We start from the raw sequence: 16796 nt of genomic DNA on the forward strand, positions 1-16796 counted from the left end.
ACTTTCTACAAGTCAGAAAACCGCCCCCGCGCTCGCCTGGGGCCCTAGCAGCGGGGGCGGGGACTCGGGTGGTTTCCCGCCTCTTCCGGTCTGTCTGCTCCAATGAGGGCCGCCCCCTGGCTACTTAAGGGGCTGCCACCGCCTGCGCGGGGACAGAGTTCTCTGACTTCGCTCGATCGCCATGTCTGGACGCGGCAAAGGCGGGAAGGGCCTGGGCAAGGGCGGCGCCAAGCGCCACCGCAAGGTGCTGCGCGACAACATCCAGGGCATCACCAAGCCCGCCATCCGCCGCCTGGCGCGGCGCGGCGGCGTCAAGCGCATCTCCGGGCTCATCTACGAGGAGACGCGCGGGGTGCTCAAGGTGTTCCTGGAGAACGTGATCCGCGACGCCGTCACCTACACGGAGCACGCCAAGCGCAAGACGGTCACGGCCATGGACGTGGTGTACGCGCTCAAGCGCCAGGGCCGCACCCTCTACGGCTTCGGCGGCTGAGCCCGCTCCCGCCCGCCGGCTCCTGCGCAAAACCAAAGGCCCTTTTCAGGGCCGCCCACGCCCTCTCGGAGGAGCTGAGCGCGGATTTTCGTGTTTTGTTTTGGGGGGACGGGCGGGAGGGGGTACACGGGAGCCTCTCCCCGTCCCTAAGGGGCCAGTTCCCTGGAGCTGCCCTTTGCCCGAGCCCGGTGTTCCGGGGCCTGTTTGCGCGGAAGCCCTCCGGCTGCTGGTTGGTGGGAGTCCCAGGGCAGTGCTGCATCCTGCCCACAGGAGCTCTGATCCATTAAAAAAGAAACTGATAAAATTGTGTGTTGGACCTGGGCCGTCAGCTATGTCTGCGCACTTTGCCCCCTCCTCCCCCGCTTCCTTCCGGCATCGCGCCGTCACCCCCTCCAGCCCCGGGCTCCGGGGTCGGTGGGTCTAAACGGGCCGTTCTCTGTCCCGGAGCCCGAGCCCAGCAGCTGGAGAGTCACGTTCCGGGCTCAGCGGTCGGCGCTCCGATCGGCGCCTAACAGCCTGGAGGCCTCCGTGCATCGAGGAGGAGGGCTCCCCGGCGCGGTGCGGGTTCCGCTCCTCCCTCCCTCCTTCCAGCTCCCTCTCCCTCCTTCCCCCTCCTAGTTCTACGCCCTCCTCCCCTCCGCTTTCCTTTCCCTCCTCTCCCTCCCGCCTCCGCTCAGCCTCCGGCCTCCCAGCTCCTCTCCCGCCTCCCCTCCCCCTTCCCCGTCCTCTCTCCTCCCCCCGTTCCCCGCGGAGACGCGGCCTGAGCGCCGGGCCTGGAGGCCACGTCCCCCGCCTCCACCCGCCCTGCCTCCCCTGGGCCGCCCTCTCCCACTCCCTCTCGTGCTCGTGTTGCTGTGGACGCGGTTCCTCGTGTTAGATGCCGGGGGGTCTTCACCTGCAGCAGGAGCTTCAGGCCCCAAGGCGGCCCCTCCGCGGCGGCCTCCGCGCCTGTGCGCCGGGACCGGGGACAGGGCGGCGCCCGCGGCCCGTGGGGGAGCGGGACTCGGGGCGGCGCCGGGGCGCAGGCGGGAAAGAAAGTACCCGGGCGGGTGGGGGCGGCCCTGCACGTCCGGAGCCCTCCGTGGGGGGGCAGCCGCGGGCCCCGCTCTTTCCCCGCAGGCAGGGCCCCGCACCCCCGGCGAAAGGGGCAGTTGGGCCGGGGTGGGGCTCGGGGTGGATGAGGTTGGGGGGAGCGGGTTACATAAACATTTCTGGGAACCAGCAGCAGCCGGGAGGGAGGGCGCTGCCGCCGCCCGCGGGAGTAACAATCGCCGGGGCCGCGGGGGTGAGTCCTGTGGTTTCTATGTAACAAGTGGGCCCGGCTGAGCTCCTCAGTCACCGCCCAGGACTCTTAGGCCCCGGCTCTAACCCGCGGGCCTCGCCGTCCGTCCGTGAGCGCGGAGCGCCCTCCAGCGGCCGTAGGTTCTCCCCGACCCCCCCTCCCCCCGCCCTCCGGCCCCCCCACTGCCTCCAGCTCCTTTTCCTGCGGCGACTCTGCCCGCTTCCGTAGGCAGATTTCTTTCCTGGTGTGTTTTTGTGGGCCATTCAAGCACTACAATATGTTTATAAAGATTTTTAAAAGGTATGTGATCAGATTGGTACATCAGCCAACTAGATAAGTTGTATTTTTATTTAACGCTTGAGAAAAAAATTTTTTATAGACAACTACTTACTTTCGGTTTTAAATCTCAATAGCCTTTATTCCATTTAGTTTATTTGGAAAATTATACGAACAGGGACCCGCCAAGCGAAGCAGGTGAGGACAGATAACGATACCACGAAAATGAGGCAGAACAAAGGCAGAGACGACTTTTTTAACAGACACTGGAGCTTATCATGTGCACAAGTCCTGCCCGCCATCTGGGAAAATTCTGTCTACATAAAACAGTATAAACTTGTTTTATCACAGAGAACTTGTGTACTTATAAGCACAGCCCATGGACAGGGGGAGGTGAAGAGGGGTGGGGTGGGTAGGGGCTGGGAGGAGAAGGTAAAGGAAGGGGGAATGTGAGATATTTATAATATTAACAATAAAAAATTTTTAACCAGTTAACTGCCATGCATCCAAAATGAAAACCATCTCCACACGCCACGATATTTTGAATTTAAGAAATAAGTTTGCAATGAATATTATAAAAATATATTACTCATGATTTGGGTGTTCTTGAATACTTTCAGTTGAAAATTTTCACAAAAATGATTGTAAAGTTGGTCTACAGACACTTATGGCGGGCAAATAATTGAAAGACAGTATATATTTAAGAGACAGTTTTTGTATTTTCATATAGTAATGGTGTCCCAGAATTCAAACTAGCAGGTTTGTACTGTATAGTTCTTTGCTCTGCCATGAACTATAGTGGAGGTAAGTTTGGTGGTATATTTCCTGAGAAAAGTCTCGAAGGCAGCTTTAATGTATTTAATAAAAATATATTAAAAAGCAAAATAAAAAATAAAAACATTAAAAAAAAAAAAAGAATTTGGATAGCGGGCCTGTCCCAGAAAGGGAGTTACTAACAGAATTAAGACCCCTGGGTGACCTTTGTGTAGGTCAGGGCAGCTCTTTCCTTCCCGGGAGTCCCCCCCCCCCCCCCCCCAACTCCTCAGCTCGGGATGGCAGGCAATCCTCAGCGGCCTTTGGGGCTTACATTCTTTGGAGCTTTTGTATGTACAAATAGAAGCCGTTTTTCTCCTGTTTGTCTTCTGTGGATCTGATGAGACCAGCCAAGACCCCGAAGGGAAGACGGAGGAGGAGCCGGGAGAGACCATGACCGCTGGCATGTCCCTATGGGTAGAGCAGGCTCACCAACCAACTGAGTGTCCAGCCACGTTATTGCCAGTGGAAGGTGCCTCCACGGTCAACCCTCCGAACACATAACCCGCCCAGGCGGGCGCTGTCCCCCCATCTGCCTTCACGGAGGGTTTAAGGGGCACAAATGGAAGTCCGCAGGGAGGAAGGGATTTAGGTAGCGGGTGGGAGGGGGCGCAGCGGTGGCCTAAAGGGCGCGCTCAGGGTTACGGGAGGGGAGGCTGTAGGTTGGACACATGAAGGAGCGTTTAATGGTCAACAGTTTGGAAACAAAGCAGCCAGGTGTCCAATGATCCACGTCCCGCTAGAGTTCACGTCCTTGGGGTTGCACTAAGGCAGAAATTAGCTGTCCTTTTGCAGCTGATTTTTGCATTTACCAGCCTAGCTCTACCCACAGCTTTCGTGGTGTTTCCTGCAGGGCGGTGCGCTAGGTCCGGGCGCCCCCTACCGGACGCCAGGTGCCAGGCCAGGGGAACCTGCCGGGAAAGTCCGTGCTTCGGGGAAACAATGGGGCAAATTAGTGACATTGAACCAGACACCTGCCGCCATTCAGGGCAATCTGCATTCCAGGGAGTTTCCTAGCGCGAAGGCCCCGACCTGCTTTGTTCTTTGGGGTCATTTGAGAGGCGCCATCTTGAGCCTGGCTCACCCCAAACCGAAACCGCCCGACTTTACGAAGGAAACTGGATTAAAACTTGTGGCCGAGTCGACCGAAGAACCAGGGGTTCCTGGGCAGGGCACATCCCGGCCTGGGGGGGTATCTCCGCCAGTGCGGGGAGAGCAGGGGGCAGATCAATAGTTATCATTGGCATTTCCCTTCCTCTCCGAAATTAATAAACATATTTCAACTCCAGCACAACACCGACAAGTTACCTTGAGGCTCGATGGATGCTCACAGCCCTTCGTGTAAATAGGTGGGCGGCCCTGAAAAGGGCCTTTGGTTTTGCGCAGGAGCCGGCGGGCGGGAGCGGGCTCAGCCGCCGAAGCCGTAGAGGGTGCGGCCCTGGCGCTTGAGCGCGTACACCACGTCCATGGCCGTGACCGTCTTGCGCTTGGCGTGCTCCGTGTAGGTGACGGCGTCGCGGATCACGTTCTCCAGGAACACCTTGAGCACCCCGCGCGTCTCCTCGTAGATGAGCCCGGAGATGCGCTTGACGCCGCCGCGCCGCGCCAGGCGGCGGATGGCGGGCTTGGTGATGCCCTGGATGTTGTCGCGCAGCACCTTGCGGTGGCGCTTGGCGCCGCCCTTGCCCAGGCCCTTCCCGCCTTTGCCGCGTCCAGACATGGTGGAGAGAGAACGCTGATCACAACCCTGAACCCCAGCGCCTGCTGCTGCCCCTTTTATAGCCCCGCGGCGGGCGCCTCGGGAAGCGGAGCGCGCAGGGGGCGGGGAAACGCGCGCCGCCCCCGCCTCGGTCCTGCCGCTCCTCCGGGCGCAGAGTCTCCGGTTCCTGTGGCCTGCAGGCGGCGCTGTGCAGGCGGCGCTGTGCGCAGTCGGGGGGATTGGCTGTGTACATGTGCCCTGGCCTCTGTGAGCCTTTATAAGGAGAAAACTCCACCCTAATCTACAAGCGGGAGAGATGCCAGATCTAAGTCAGTTTTAAAGGCGATGGAGTTAGCGTGGATCTTAGTGACCGTGGCCGCACGTGGGACGTCGCGTCTGCAGGGCACAGCGATGTTCCCCGCGTGCAGCCGTCCTAAGGGGGAGCTCCCGGAGGGGACCCACGTTCCTGGGATCTCCACTCTTCGCTCCCATTTGTGGAGCACTGTTTGCCCAGAGAAAAGGAATGATCCTTGCGGGGGAAGGGAGGGCAGTGTAAGGTGGTAGAGAGGCGGTAAAAGGTGGAGGAAAAAAAAGGCTTTTTTTTTTTCCTGCCTTAAGGGAGAAATCCAGGCTTGGAGCGCGCTTTTTGGGTTAGAACACGTCTGTGATCCTGGCCTTGTCTGACCTCGCTCTGACCACTGGTCCATGTGCCTGTAAAGAACTGCAGTGCGCCGTGTTGAATAAAAGCTTGGGAAGTAACAGGATTAACAAAAAGTACACTAATAACCACCGCGCAGTCCTGTCCAAGTAAAAGGGTAACTGACGTGATGCTCTGTGCACAGATGACAGGCCGCCACGTGCCACAGACGAATCGGCACAGTCACCTGGGGCACCGCCTTCGCCCACAGAGGGACCGCAGACACCCTTCTCTGCCGTGCTTCCCACAGAGCAGCCAGAAGGTGGGCCCTTGCCTCCAACTGCAGACCCACCCTGAGGTCGCCTCCCTCTCCTCCCTGAGAAATCACTAAACAAGACGCAAGATCGATTGACAGGTGGACGCATTGATTGATTCTGCAAGGAGCGGGAAAAGTGAGCTCAGGAGAGGGTCAGCCTGAACTGGCTCCTCCTGCTCCTGGCCTTACGGTGCTCCTGGCCTCCCCATACTCCCGGCCTCACCGTGCTCCTCACCATGCTCCTGGTGATGGGCGGAGCAGTTGTGGGATCGCAGCATTAGCTTCACCTGGGAGTTGTCAGACTTAGAGAATTTCAGGCCCATTTCCACTATATGGAACAGATAGGCCTTTTTAACAAGATCTCCGAGTGGGTGGTACGTGCATTCAATCCAGAATAGGTGCTGAAGGCCCTGCTGCCCTGCATCAGGCACCAGCCAATGTGCTTATCTAAATCTAAAGTTATTAAACGGCCCTGGCTGGGGATCAAACCCACACCCTTGGTTATTGGGATAATGGGATGTTGCTCCTACCACTGAGATACCCAGCCAGGGCACATACAGGAAGCAACCAATGAATGAATAAATACGTGGAACAACAAATGGGTGTTTCCCTGTTCTCTCTCCCTTCCTCTCTCTCTCACAAAACAAATAAACATTTTTTTAAAAAGTAAACTTACATAATACTAAAAATTAATTTCTTCAGTTACCTATGAATATATAGCTACAGGCTGACGCTCTATCCACTGAGCCACACTGGTTTCGGCCCAATACTTTTCTTGGTTATTTATTTCTACATGAGGTGGGATGCCAGGACCTGACTAATAGGTGGGTAATATAAAGCGGTGCATAATTATCCACCATTTGCTGAATTCTATTCGCTTTGTGGTATTGCAAAGAGAGATGAGTGGGATTCGGTCATGCTTGTGACGGAACGTTTGTTCAGCCCCTCAGGTGGGCGGGTTCTGCTCACTGATTCAGGCTGTGACAGTCCGGTTCATACTTTGTCAGTAAAAAGGCCCTGGGTGAAATATAGAAAATTCATGCAGTGGTTTATTAATCTTCACACTCCCCCCCCCCGCCCCCACCATTGAATTTCAGGAAGGGAGTCGGAGAGACACAGAGAAACATCCACGTGAGAGACCCACCTACTGGTTGCCTGCCATCCTGGCTCAGCCAGGCCAGGGATCGAGCCAGCAATCCAGGTACGTGCCCTTTGACGGGAATGGAACCCAAGACCCTTCAATCTGCAGGCAGACGCTCTATCCACCCAGCTTTTGTGTTTTTAATATATTTTTATTGATTTTAGAGAGAAAGGGGGAGAGAGAGATAGAAATAGATAGAAGCCTCAATGATGAGAGAGTCACCAATCAGTCGCCTCCTACACGCCCCCCACAGGCCCCCCACTGGGGATCGAACCCACAACCCAGGCATGTGCCCCCGACCGGAATCGAACCTGGGACTCTTCAGTCCCCAGTCCGATGCTCTATCCACTGAGCCAAACCAGCCAGGGTGCTCCTGCAGAGATTTCAATGAGAAACGCTTCTTTCTAATCTGGGTCCTGACTTGCAATGCTAACAAAGGTCAAATGCATTTTGTGTTTTGAATATTATCTCGGAATATAGGAAATATGTTCAAAGCTCTATGCTAAATACTGGGGGACCAATCTGGTGGACAAGGTGACTGTCATGACGGCCTTTGCAATTTTAAGGAGATTGAATGGAAAACACGTGATGTCGCAGGGCTCTCCTGCTCACGGCTGGTAAACTGAGGTGGACCTACCTGCCCACTTGTTGCTTTGAGATGCCTCTGTGGGTAGGTTGGTACAGTGGGTGACCTCAGATGCCCACTCTAGGTCTGAAAAATCAGTCTTTTAAGAGAAGATGGATGACTAGTTACTGGTAGAACTGGTTATTTACAACTCACACATGCACAGAGCAGACTTGCCCTCGTCCCTCCTAAAAATAGTTAAATCAAAAACAATGGGATCAAACCCAGGTTACACACTGGTCGCTCCAATACTTAAAAAATATCAAACCAACATTTTCTTCTAATACAGGTTGTTGTCCATCGTGTACTTTGAATTCTCTCCCCCCGCTGCCAATTCCCAGGGCTCAGGGCGAACCACTCGCAGGCGAGCTGTGCTATTGCCCTCGCGAAAAATACGATTTTCTGGGTTCATTTCAGTTCAGATCCGTTTATGCACACAGAGTTGCAAAGACAAGAATGTGAAGAACTATGTTCTGCAAGAAATATTTGCAAAGGAAACGGAGAGAAGCCATATTTTTAAGGAAAATCGGAAAGTTGTCTCCGTGTGACAGAAGTTTTCCAGAGAGTTGGGGGAATCCGGAAAGTTTCAGGGGGCCGGCGGCGGAGCAAGGCGCGCCAGAGAAGGCAGGAAGGAAGCCTGAAGGCTCTCGGACCCGATTCCCCCAAATCCCTCATGATTTTGTGCACAGATTTCTTATATTTTTCTCCTTTTTTAAAGGGCAAGAAACACAGCAGCCGGGCAGAGCGGAGGAGCCGGCTGGGTAGCGCGGCGCACGGAGCCGCCAGCCAATCACAAACCAGCGCCTCGCTATATAAACCCCCGCCGCCCGCGCCGGGCCACGCTGCTCTGACAGTTCAAGTCTCTTGTTGTCCTTCCGGGCAGAAGTGAAACATGTCGGAGACTGCTCCCCTGGCTCCCGCCGCTCCCGTCCCCGCGGAGAAGACGCCCGTGAAGAAGAAGGCGCGCAAGCCCGCCGGCGCCGCCAAGCGCAAGGCGTCCGGGCCGCCGGTCTCCGAGCTCATCACCAAGGCGGTGGCCGCCTCCAAGGAGCGCAGTGGCGTGTCGCTGGCCGCGCTCAAGAAGGCGCTGGCGGCCGCGGGCTACGACGTGGACAAGAACAACAGCCGCATCAAGCTGGGCCTCAAGAGCCTGGTGAGCAAGGGCACCCTGCTGCAGACCAAGGGCACCGGCGCCTCGGGCTCCTTCAAGCTCAACAAGAAGGCGGCCTCGGGCGAGGCCAAGCCCAAGGCCAAGAAGGCGGGCGCGACCAAGGCCAAGAAGGCGGCCGGGGCGGCCAAGAAGACCAAGAAGCCCGCGGGCGCGGCCACCCCCAAGAAGGCGGCCAAGAAGACCCCGAAGAAGGCCAAGAAGCCGGCGGCGGCCGCTGGGGCCAAGAAGGCGGCCAAGAGCCCCAAGAAGGTGAAGGCTGCCAAGCCCAAGAAGGTCGCCAAGAGCCCCGCCAAGGCCAAAGCCGCCAAGCCTAAGGCGGCCAAGCCGCAAGCTGCCAAGGCCAAGGCTACGAAGGCCAAGAAGGTGGCGCCTAAGAAGAAGTGAAGCTTCCGCAGCAGGTCCTGCTTTGAAAACCTCAAAAGGCTCTTTTCAGAGCCACCCACTCATTTCAGGAAAAAGAGCTGAGCTGGGCACGTTACTGGGTGTCATCCTTTAGGCAAACGACTCCGGTGCGCTGGGCAGGTTAGGGGCGGGGGGTGTGGGGTGTCGGCGCTGGGCGCTGTTGTATTCCTACAAACACAAGCAGGCATTTTCGGGAAATGTAGAGAGAACCTTAGGTCAGGTGCCAGGGGTAGTGGGCTCCGCTTGTTATCTGACTTTTTTACTCTTATTAAAAAGAACGTAGCAGTGGTCTCTGGCTGCAGCTCAGCCTGGAGTGGATATTGGGCAGGACCCCGCCCTGCGCGGAGAAGCGGCCCGGTAGTTTGTGGCGCTGGTCGTTGCGGTCTGCCAACCGTAGGGGGCGCCTTTGAGTCTTGCCGCCCTGCTTCCCGTGCCCAGACGGCAGAGAGCTCCCGGACTAGGGGTGGCCAGGCCACACAATATGGGCTCTTGGAAGAAGAGGTTCACTTGTCTCACCATTTCCACTTCATCTCTGGGACTGAGCCTTTATTGTCAATTTTATTTCAGGGAAGTTCACTTACTTTTATTGGCAAGTCTGACAAAATCCTGAGTTCTACAGAACAGTTGGGGGTGCAAACCTGGATGGGGATTATATTTTAATTTTTACTATCTTATTAAGAAAGAATGTAGCAGGTGTCTTCTAACCAGTTCAACATTTCCCCAGTGACAGCTGCATCTCATAATTTCTTCCTACTTCCTACTTGAGACAATACCTGGGTAAAAGGGAGAATGTAGTTACTCAAAAGAATCTTTTTGAAAAGAAGAGCCTACGTGGAGCAGGGAATATGGGAAAACAGCTGTGAGGTCTTTAATAGCCAGAATGAGAGGTAGGCTTTTGAAGAGGGATGAGGAATAAGACCTATTGGGTGGAGGGTGCGGGGTTAGTCATTCACTGAGTGGTCAAAGTGACTAATACACTACCTCTGTAATCCCTTACCGTTTGCAAAGCACATCCAGGACTCCCTCACTAGGGAGCATTGGCCTTGGGTATGATTGAAATGCTTGTCTTGCAGTTAAGAAAACTGGTTTAGAAACACGAACTGAGCAGAATCACCTTACTGGTGCTTGACCAGAAGATTCCACAGTGGTTGATTATGTATGATTCTGGGAGGGGTTGAAACTGCAATTAGAGCAGGTATTTAATCTGGGTTCAGTGTCTTGGGCTTCTGGCACCAGTGATGCCATTTTGGGTCTTTGTCCCTTTATCGTCTACACTTAGGACGTGCCAAGCACGCTGTCCTAAACATCATGGATTAACAGCCAAGAACCCATCAGGAAATTTGAGATTATAATATGCAGTGTGGTTTTGAGGTAGAGGCAATACTTATAAATGAATCTACTGACATAGAACAAGCCTAAGCCAAACGAATATCCCACCATGAGCACGACCAGAACAAAGTCTACCCTCCCAGCCTTTTATCTGAAAAGCAAACTATTTGTTACTTTCAAATAAGGCCGATTGATCCAATCTTCCTTAATGGTGACATCCTACACAACAACCAGGCGGTAGATTGACAAAATACTTATCTAGACTACAGTGCAGGCCTCATTCACTCCTCACCCGTTTAAATGTGCTATGTGTATGTGTATGCTAGCTGACAGCTGTGAAATGTTACCCATGTGCATGCTGCCTCACTGACTGGGGTGCAGCAAGACGATGCTATTCAACTTCACCGGGTACAATTCTGCACACTGTGTGTACTGATTTGTTGCAACAAACCCTTAACTCCTAATTAGGACTTCATTAATTACAGGAACCATTTGGCACAATAGCAGGGTCCCTAGCTCTATTACTGACTGCAGAGCTGCGCCCTCTGCTGGGGCTGCAGCGGAAGCTGCCTTAGATAGCTTAAGGGGGGGTAGGGGAGCGCGCCACACCACCATTCCCACGCAGCTAGCTCAGCCATTACCGGCCCGCCCATACCGTGCTGTTCAGGGATGTCTCTCCTAGGCTTACAGGTCTCCCATGGAAAGTGTGGTGGCTCTGAAAAGAGCCTTTGGGTTTCCGTGTTGGTGGATAGAAGGACGGAGCTCACGCCCGCTCCCCGCGGATGCGGCGCGCGAGCTGGATGTCCTTGGGCATGATGGTGACGCGCTTGGCGTGGATGGCGCACAGGTTGGTGTCCTCGAACAGCCCCACCAGGTAGGCCTCGCACGCCTCCTGCAGCGCCATGACGGCCGAGCTCTGGAAGCGCAGGTCGGTCTTGAAGTCCTGCGCGATCTCGCGCACCAGGCGCTGGAACGGCAGCTTGCGGATCAGCAGCTCCGTGGACTTCTGGTAGCGCCGGATCTCGCGCAGCGCCACGGTGCCGGGCCGGTAGCGGTGCGGCTTCTTCACGCCGCCCGTGGCCGGCGCGCTCTTGCGGGCCGCCTTGGTGGCCAGCTGCTTGCGGGGCGCCTTCCCGCCCGTGGACTTGCGCGCGGTTTGCTTAGTGCGAGCCATGACTGACGTGAGGAGTCTGAGGGCGAGGGGAAGGCTGGACGCTGTATTTATACGGGAACAGAATCGCTCTGATTGGCTAGTGGGCAGGACCCATTACTAGGCAGGAGCTAATATCCGGAAGTGACCCGGCCGTATTAGGGTGGGAATTTCCGTTCCGTGCGACTCTCTGATTGGTCATTCTTCCTAGCCCCTCAAATAATTTTTTTTTTTTTTTTTTTTTTTTAGTTATTTTTCATCAGTGATTCCCCTATGCCTATAAGTCTGACCCACAGATTTATTATTCTCGAGCTTTTCACCTGCTTGGGGAAAAATGTGTTTGAAAGAGAACTTAATTTTTGTTGAAAGAAACAGCGACATTTTGTGCGGTTAACCCGTTTTCTTCCCGCTCCTGTTACCCTCCCCGCCTCGGTTTTAAAAATCCATTGTCTGAGCGTCTCTTGGGATCGATTTCACTGTATTTTCCGTAAATCCGCATTTCATTGTAGCAGGATGTACTGGGAAGACGTGCAGAATGTGTATCATTCAGGGTTCATGCAAATTTCAGATTTCCTGGGATCCCTGGCGCTCTACTTTCGAGTTGGACTCCAAATGGTCATTTGACTCCGCCTTTAGGTTTGAATGCATTTACAATGTCAGCTGGGCTGTATAAACAGGAGCATTAAAAAAATAAAAGGAAGGAAGCATTTGCAACGCGGAACCTTGGAATAGGTGGCAGCAGTATTTTTTTTGTGACTGGCTGATTTTCTTCCCGTTTCATCCACGTTGTAGATGTCAGGTTTCAAGAAGGTGACTTTTTTTTTTTTAATTATTGATTTTTTTTACAGAGGGGAAGGAAGAGAGATAGAGAGCTAGAAACGTCGAAGAGAGAGAAACATCGACCAGCTGCCTCTTGCACACACCCTCCTGAGGATGTGCCCGAAACCCAGGTACATGCCCTGGAACAGAATCGAACCCGGGATCCTTCAGTGTGCAGACCGACGCCCTACCACTGAGCCAAACCGGTTTTTTCAAGAAGGTGACTTTTGAGTCAATTCCTGAAGGAAGTGAGGGAGCTAGAGCAATGCCCTGAGGCAGGGAGGGAGTGGTGTTAGGTAAAAGGCCATTGCAGCTGGAAGATGGGAATGGGGTGGGGGAGTAAAAGCCTTAAGGCAAATTTTGTAGCACGTTATGGTTTGGGCTTTGCTAAGTGAAAGTTAATAAAATAGAATTTATTTTGAATAAAAGATAGATGGCAGCGATCCAGGGTCTTCAGTGAACATTTACTCAAAATGTTCTTTTTCGGGAGAGACACGGATGTCCTGTACAATTTTTGACAAAACCCATGAAGCTGTACTCAAGGCTGCACTCCGCTAGATGACGGGATTTCTTGCCTTAGTTTTCACATCTAAGGCGAAGGGTTCCACTCTTTGCAATCCTATTGTAGCGTTCGAATTACTCTCAATAATAACAATAAAGCCATTCAGAACCAGGAGCTGGCCGGCTTAAGGGCTGGGAGGCGGTGGGAGGGGGGCGGGCAGGAGCCGCAGGGCAGAGGCTGTGACCCAGAGGAAGCCCCTCCTTCCCTAATGCGGGGTGAGGCCTCGGGGCGGAGAGTTAGAGCCCCGACTCTGGCCCAGTCACAGTGAGTGTAACTCATTCCGCCTGAGGCTTAGGGCGGGCCCGGCCTGCGTGTGAGCGGGAAAGAACCGGGCCCAGAGCCGTTATTTCCCGCATCGCCGGGCTGGGGTGGAGGTGGAGGGGCAGATCCAGGCCTGGAGGACGGGTGGGGGGATTTGGGTGAGTTCAGTGTGCGAATCCCCGGGCAGGTGAAATGGTGTTAAACTCCCAACCTCCGGGTAGCAACTCTATTTTAACAAATCAGGTTTCCCTTTTGCTTTTCCTCTCCCGCTGTCACGATTTGCTTCATCCCTGCCGGTACTCGTTCCCTCCGGATGGAACGAAATTCTTGCTTAAGGATAAGGCCCTGCGGGCATCAAACACGGAGAAAACCTGTCCGAAAAACAAGGGCACCGGAGCGCGCACAGCTCCTCCGAGAGGGCGTGGGCGGCCCTGAAAAGGGCCTTTGGTTTTGCGCAGGAGCCGGCGGGCGGGGAGCGGGCTCAGCCGCCGAAGCCGTAGAGGGTGCGGCCCTGGCGCTTGAGCGCGTACACCACGTCCATGGCCGTGACCGTCTTGCGCTTGGCGTGCTCCGTGTAGGTGACGGCGTCGCGGATCACGTTCTCCAGGAACACCTTGAGCACCCCGCGCGTCTCCTCGTAGATGAGCCCGGAGATGCGCTTGACGCCGCCGCGCCGCGCCAGGCGGCGGATGGCGGGCTTGGTGATGCCCTGGATGTTGTCGCGCAGCACCTTGCGGTGGCGCTTGGCGCCGCCCTTGCCCAGGCCCTTCCCGCCTTTGCCGCGTCCAGACATGGCTGCTGCAGAGAAGAAGAAAACCGCCCGCCGAAACCGTATTTATAACCCGCCGGTGGGGGAGGGCGGGGCCGGCGCGTCTGGCTCCGCCCACGCGCGTCCTGCGTCCTGGGGCGGGGCCGGAGGAGACAAAGGCGGCTCTGTGAGGCCTGCTCCTTCCCTGGTTCCTTCCAAATGCCCTATAGAGGGAGGTTTTGAAAATTGCTGTTGTGTATCCACGTCTTGAAGTGCTTGCATCTTTTTCAGACTATCGTGTCTTTCTGGTTTCATTATTGGGAAGCTTACTCTCCGCGGACAAGGCAGAGACCAGGATGCACATGTTTCCCACATTATTATTTTTTAAAATTTACTGAAAAAAAATATATTTTATTGATTTTTTACAGAAAGGAAAGGAGGGAGATAGAGAGTTAGATTTGCCCGCAACCAATGTTCATGCCCTTGACTGGAATCGAACCTGAGACATTTCAGTCCGCAGGCCGATGCTCTATCCGAGCCAAACCGGCTTCAGCTTGTCTCCCACGGTAAACGCACACCGAATGTGAAAAGTCCCGGCTCCTCTCTGTCCAGAGAGGCATCTTTGTTCACATTACATGAGGGTGACATGATGATGCGGGTGCACAGTGTCAGGGGTGCAGGGAAGAGCTGAAATGACCTTGTGTGCTTGTCCTTGGGGGCCTGGACCCCACTGCTTGGGCCTCACCCGTCCCTACACCCCACCTTCTGTGGTACAGGGCCCATGTTGACTCATCTTGACTTTGGCTTCCTTTCTAGAAATGAGTGGAAATGTTGCTGTTGTTTGGCATCGGAAAGGTAACTTTTTGGCTAAGTATTGCGCAGTCTGTGAGGAGGAATAAAGGGATTCTCTGAAAAGTAACCTCGGGCAATCTTAAACATCAATTTCTAACCAGGCAGGTCTTAGCGGGAGGACACACCCCAGCCACACAATTTTGTTAGTAAAAGGTTATCTTTGCCTTAAGCCAGCCCTGGGCATTATTGTTATTCTTTTGTACCTAGGTCCCCACACTTTTGAAATGCCAAAAAGAACCCCTTTTCTTTTCCAGGACCCTGGAGGTTGAACCACCTACCCTCCAGGGAGCACATGATAGTTTTAATATTTCAGATGCACGCCTTGTTTTCTCCGGTCTTTAAAAAAATATATATTTCTATTGATTTCAGAGAGGAAAGGGGGAGGGAGAGACAGGAATATCGGTGAGAGAGAACCATCAATCTGATCTTTACATAATCTTCCATCTCCTTAATTGTAAAGCACAGACTGCAACCCGGTTGTTCTGGAGAGCTTTGGAGGCCTTGCCTGCCAGCTTGTGTCCTAGTGGACAGGTCTCAAGGTAGATTAAAGTATTATTAAGAAACTCATTTTAGCAAACTAAGGGAGGCTTGTCAAATGAAATATTAGTCATCAAGGTGTCGTGGAGGATTAAAAATTTTTTTTTTCCCAATCCATCTGGGTTCTCTGGCTGGTCCAACACTCAAATGGACGTAAGACAGATGAACAGAAGGAAAACGAATTTTGGCCCCAGCCGGCTTTGCTCAGTGGATAGAGTGCTCCCATGGACTGAAGGTTCTGGTTGGATATCCACCAAGGACAGGTACTTAGGTTGCAGGTTGGATCCCGGGCCTGGTCGGGGTGCTGGCAGGAGGCAACCAATTGATGTCTCTCTCTCACATCGATGTTTTTCTCTCTGTGTCTCTTCTCCTCCCTTCTACTCTCTAAAAATCAATGGAAAATATCCTCAGGTGAGGATAAACAAAAAAATAAATAAAAGTGAAATCAATATATTTTTTAAAAAGACAACCCCACCCCGCCCTCCCAAACGATTAAAAAATTTCTTGCACAACAGGAGCCCTATAAAAAGATGGGCCAAAGGCAGTCAGGGAACTGAGACTTGTCTGCCACCCTTAGCACAGGAGTGGAAAGGGGCCCAGGGCTTCAGGGCTGGGGAAGGCACATCACCAGGTGAGGAGCAGGTGTGGGTCCTCAGATGAATCCTGCCCTAAGGGGTCACTCAGATGGAAGCTATCTGACCGGTAGATTGCTTTCCAGGACAGGCCCCGTTTATATTCTGTCTGGTAGTTAAGGAAGCGGCAAACAGTGCTTCTGGTGGGATTGGATTGACTGTAGCTCACAATGATCTGTGTGGCCCAGTGGCTCATTTTTTTTTTTTTTTGGGTGGGGGGGCATGTTCTGCAAGTGAAGATGGAAACTAGAGAGATGCTGACCTTAAAAATCTTCAAGGGCAGGATATCAGGATGTGGAGGCTCCTGAACCTTTTTGTTCAAATGGGTGTGTTTTTGGAGAGTCAGTATCCAAACCTGATCATTAAAGCAATTATTGTCTAAGGCAGTAGTCGACAAACTGCGGCTCTTGAGCCACATGTGACTCTTTGGCCCCTTGAGTGTGGCTCTTCCACAATCTACCAAGGCCTGGACAAGTCTATTTAGAAGAAGTGGCGTTAGAATTAGAAGTTTAAGTTTAAAAAATTTGGCTCTCAAAAGAAATTTCAATAGTTGTATTGTTGATGTTTGGCTCTGTTGACTAATGACTTTGCTGACCACTGGACTAGGAAAACTTCAGCTTCTGTACAAAAGACTTTGCGTTCCAGTAGTGCCAAAAAGAAGAGAAGCAACCATTCAGTGGAGGTACAAGAGCATGTCCATGAAAAAGTTCATTGTCTCTGGCATTTAGGTCATTGCAAAAGACCAAAGCAAACCAAGGACGCTTCATAGAAGAGGAGGGACACTGTTTAATACACAGGCAAACTCAGGAAACAGTCTTCCAAATCTGAGTGAAGAAACATGCATGGGGCTGTCCTTTATATCTCCCCGTGGTCTTTGTCTTGCAAACATGGATTATGCTTCCTTTTTTTTTTTCTCTTTTCTTTTTTTTTTCTCGGGCCTTGCAAGAAGGCCCCCAGGTGTTGGGGGTCTCCAGGCCAGACCTGAGGGTCTGGCCTGGTGTCAGAGTTAATAGCCCTCCCTCTGGATAGTGCACTGTCCCCAGCCCCATGG

General features: G+C 53.5%; 5 protein-coding genes across 5 annotated transcripts; 2 read left to right on the forward strand and 3 right to left on the reverse strand.

Moving 5' to 3' along the window:
- The first annotated feature begins 139 nt into the window (after positions 1-139).
- Positions 140-1073, forward strand: LOC311612503 (histone H4). The gene has a single exon (XM_084865491.1). The coding sequence runs from the start codon at positions 182-184 to the stop codon at positions 491-493; it is 312 nt and encodes a 103-aa protein (XP_084721617.1). The 5' UTR covers positions 140-181; the 3' UTR covers positions 494-1073.
- A 3064-nt stretch (positions 1074-4137) lies between these two features.
- Positions 4138-4619, reverse strand: LOC311613089 (histone H4). The gene has a single exon (XM_084866557.1). It carries the CDS (start codon positions 4582-4584, stop codon positions 4273-4275), a length of 312 nt encoding a protein of 103 aa, XP_084722683.1. The 5' UTR covers positions 4585-4619; the 3' UTR covers positions 4138-4272.
- A 3401-nt stretch (positions 4620-8020) lies between these two features.
- On the forward strand, positions 8021-10508 carry LOC311612514 (histone H1.4-like). The gene has a single exon (XM_084865503.1). It carries the CDS (start codon positions 8175-8177, stop codon positions 8835-8837), a length of 663 nt encoding a protein of 220 aa, XP_084721629.1. The 5' UTR covers positions 8021-8174; the 3' UTR covers positions 8838-10508.
- Positions 10509-10648: 140 nt separating this feature from the next.
- Positions 10649-11525, reverse strand: LOC311612275 (histone H3.1). The gene has a single exon (XM_084865123.1). The coding sequence runs from the start codon at positions 11356-11358 to the stop codon at positions 10948-10950; it is 411 nt and encodes a 136-aa protein (XP_084721249.1). The 5' UTR covers positions 11359-11525; the 3' UTR covers positions 10649-10947.
- Positions 11526-13376: 1851 nt separating this feature from the next.
- On the reverse strand, positions 13377-14088 carry LOC311612356 (histone H4). Its single transcript, XM_084865235.1, has one exon. It carries the CDS (start codon positions 13767-13769, stop codon positions 13458-13460), a length of 312 nt encoding a protein of 103 aa, XP_084721361.1. The 5' UTR covers positions 13770-14088; the 3' UTR covers positions 13377-13457.
- Positions 14089-16796: the final 2708 nt, after the last annotated feature.

Source organism: Pipistrellus hanaki (genome assembly GCF_964339955.1).
Source record: "Pipistrellus hanaki genome assembly, chromosome: 18".
Lineage (NCBI taxonomy): Eukaryota > Metazoa > Chordata > Mammalia > Chiroptera > Vespertilionidae > Pipistrellus > Pipistrellus hanaki.

Coding starts and splice junctions, on each gene's coding strand:
- LOC311612503 (XM_084865491.1), top strand. CDS start 182: ATGTCTGGACGCGGCAAAGGCGGGAAGGGCCTGGGCAAGGGCGGCGCC.
- LOC311613089 (XM_084866557.1), bottom strand. CDS start 4,584: ATGTCTGGACGCGGCAAAGGCGGGAAGGGCCTGGGCAAGGGCGGCGCC.
- LOC311612514 (XM_084865503.1), top strand. CDS start 8,175: ATGTCGGAGACTGCTCCCCTGGCTCCCGCCGCTCCCGTCCCCGCGGAG.
- LOC311612275 (XM_084865123.1), bottom strand. CDS start 11,358: ATGGCTCGCACTAAGCAAACCGCGCGCAAGTCCACGGGCGGGAAGGCG.
- LOC311612356 (XM_084865235.1), bottom strand. CDS start 13,769: ATGTCTGGACGCGGCAAAGGCGGGAAGGGCCTGGGCAAGGGCGGCGCC.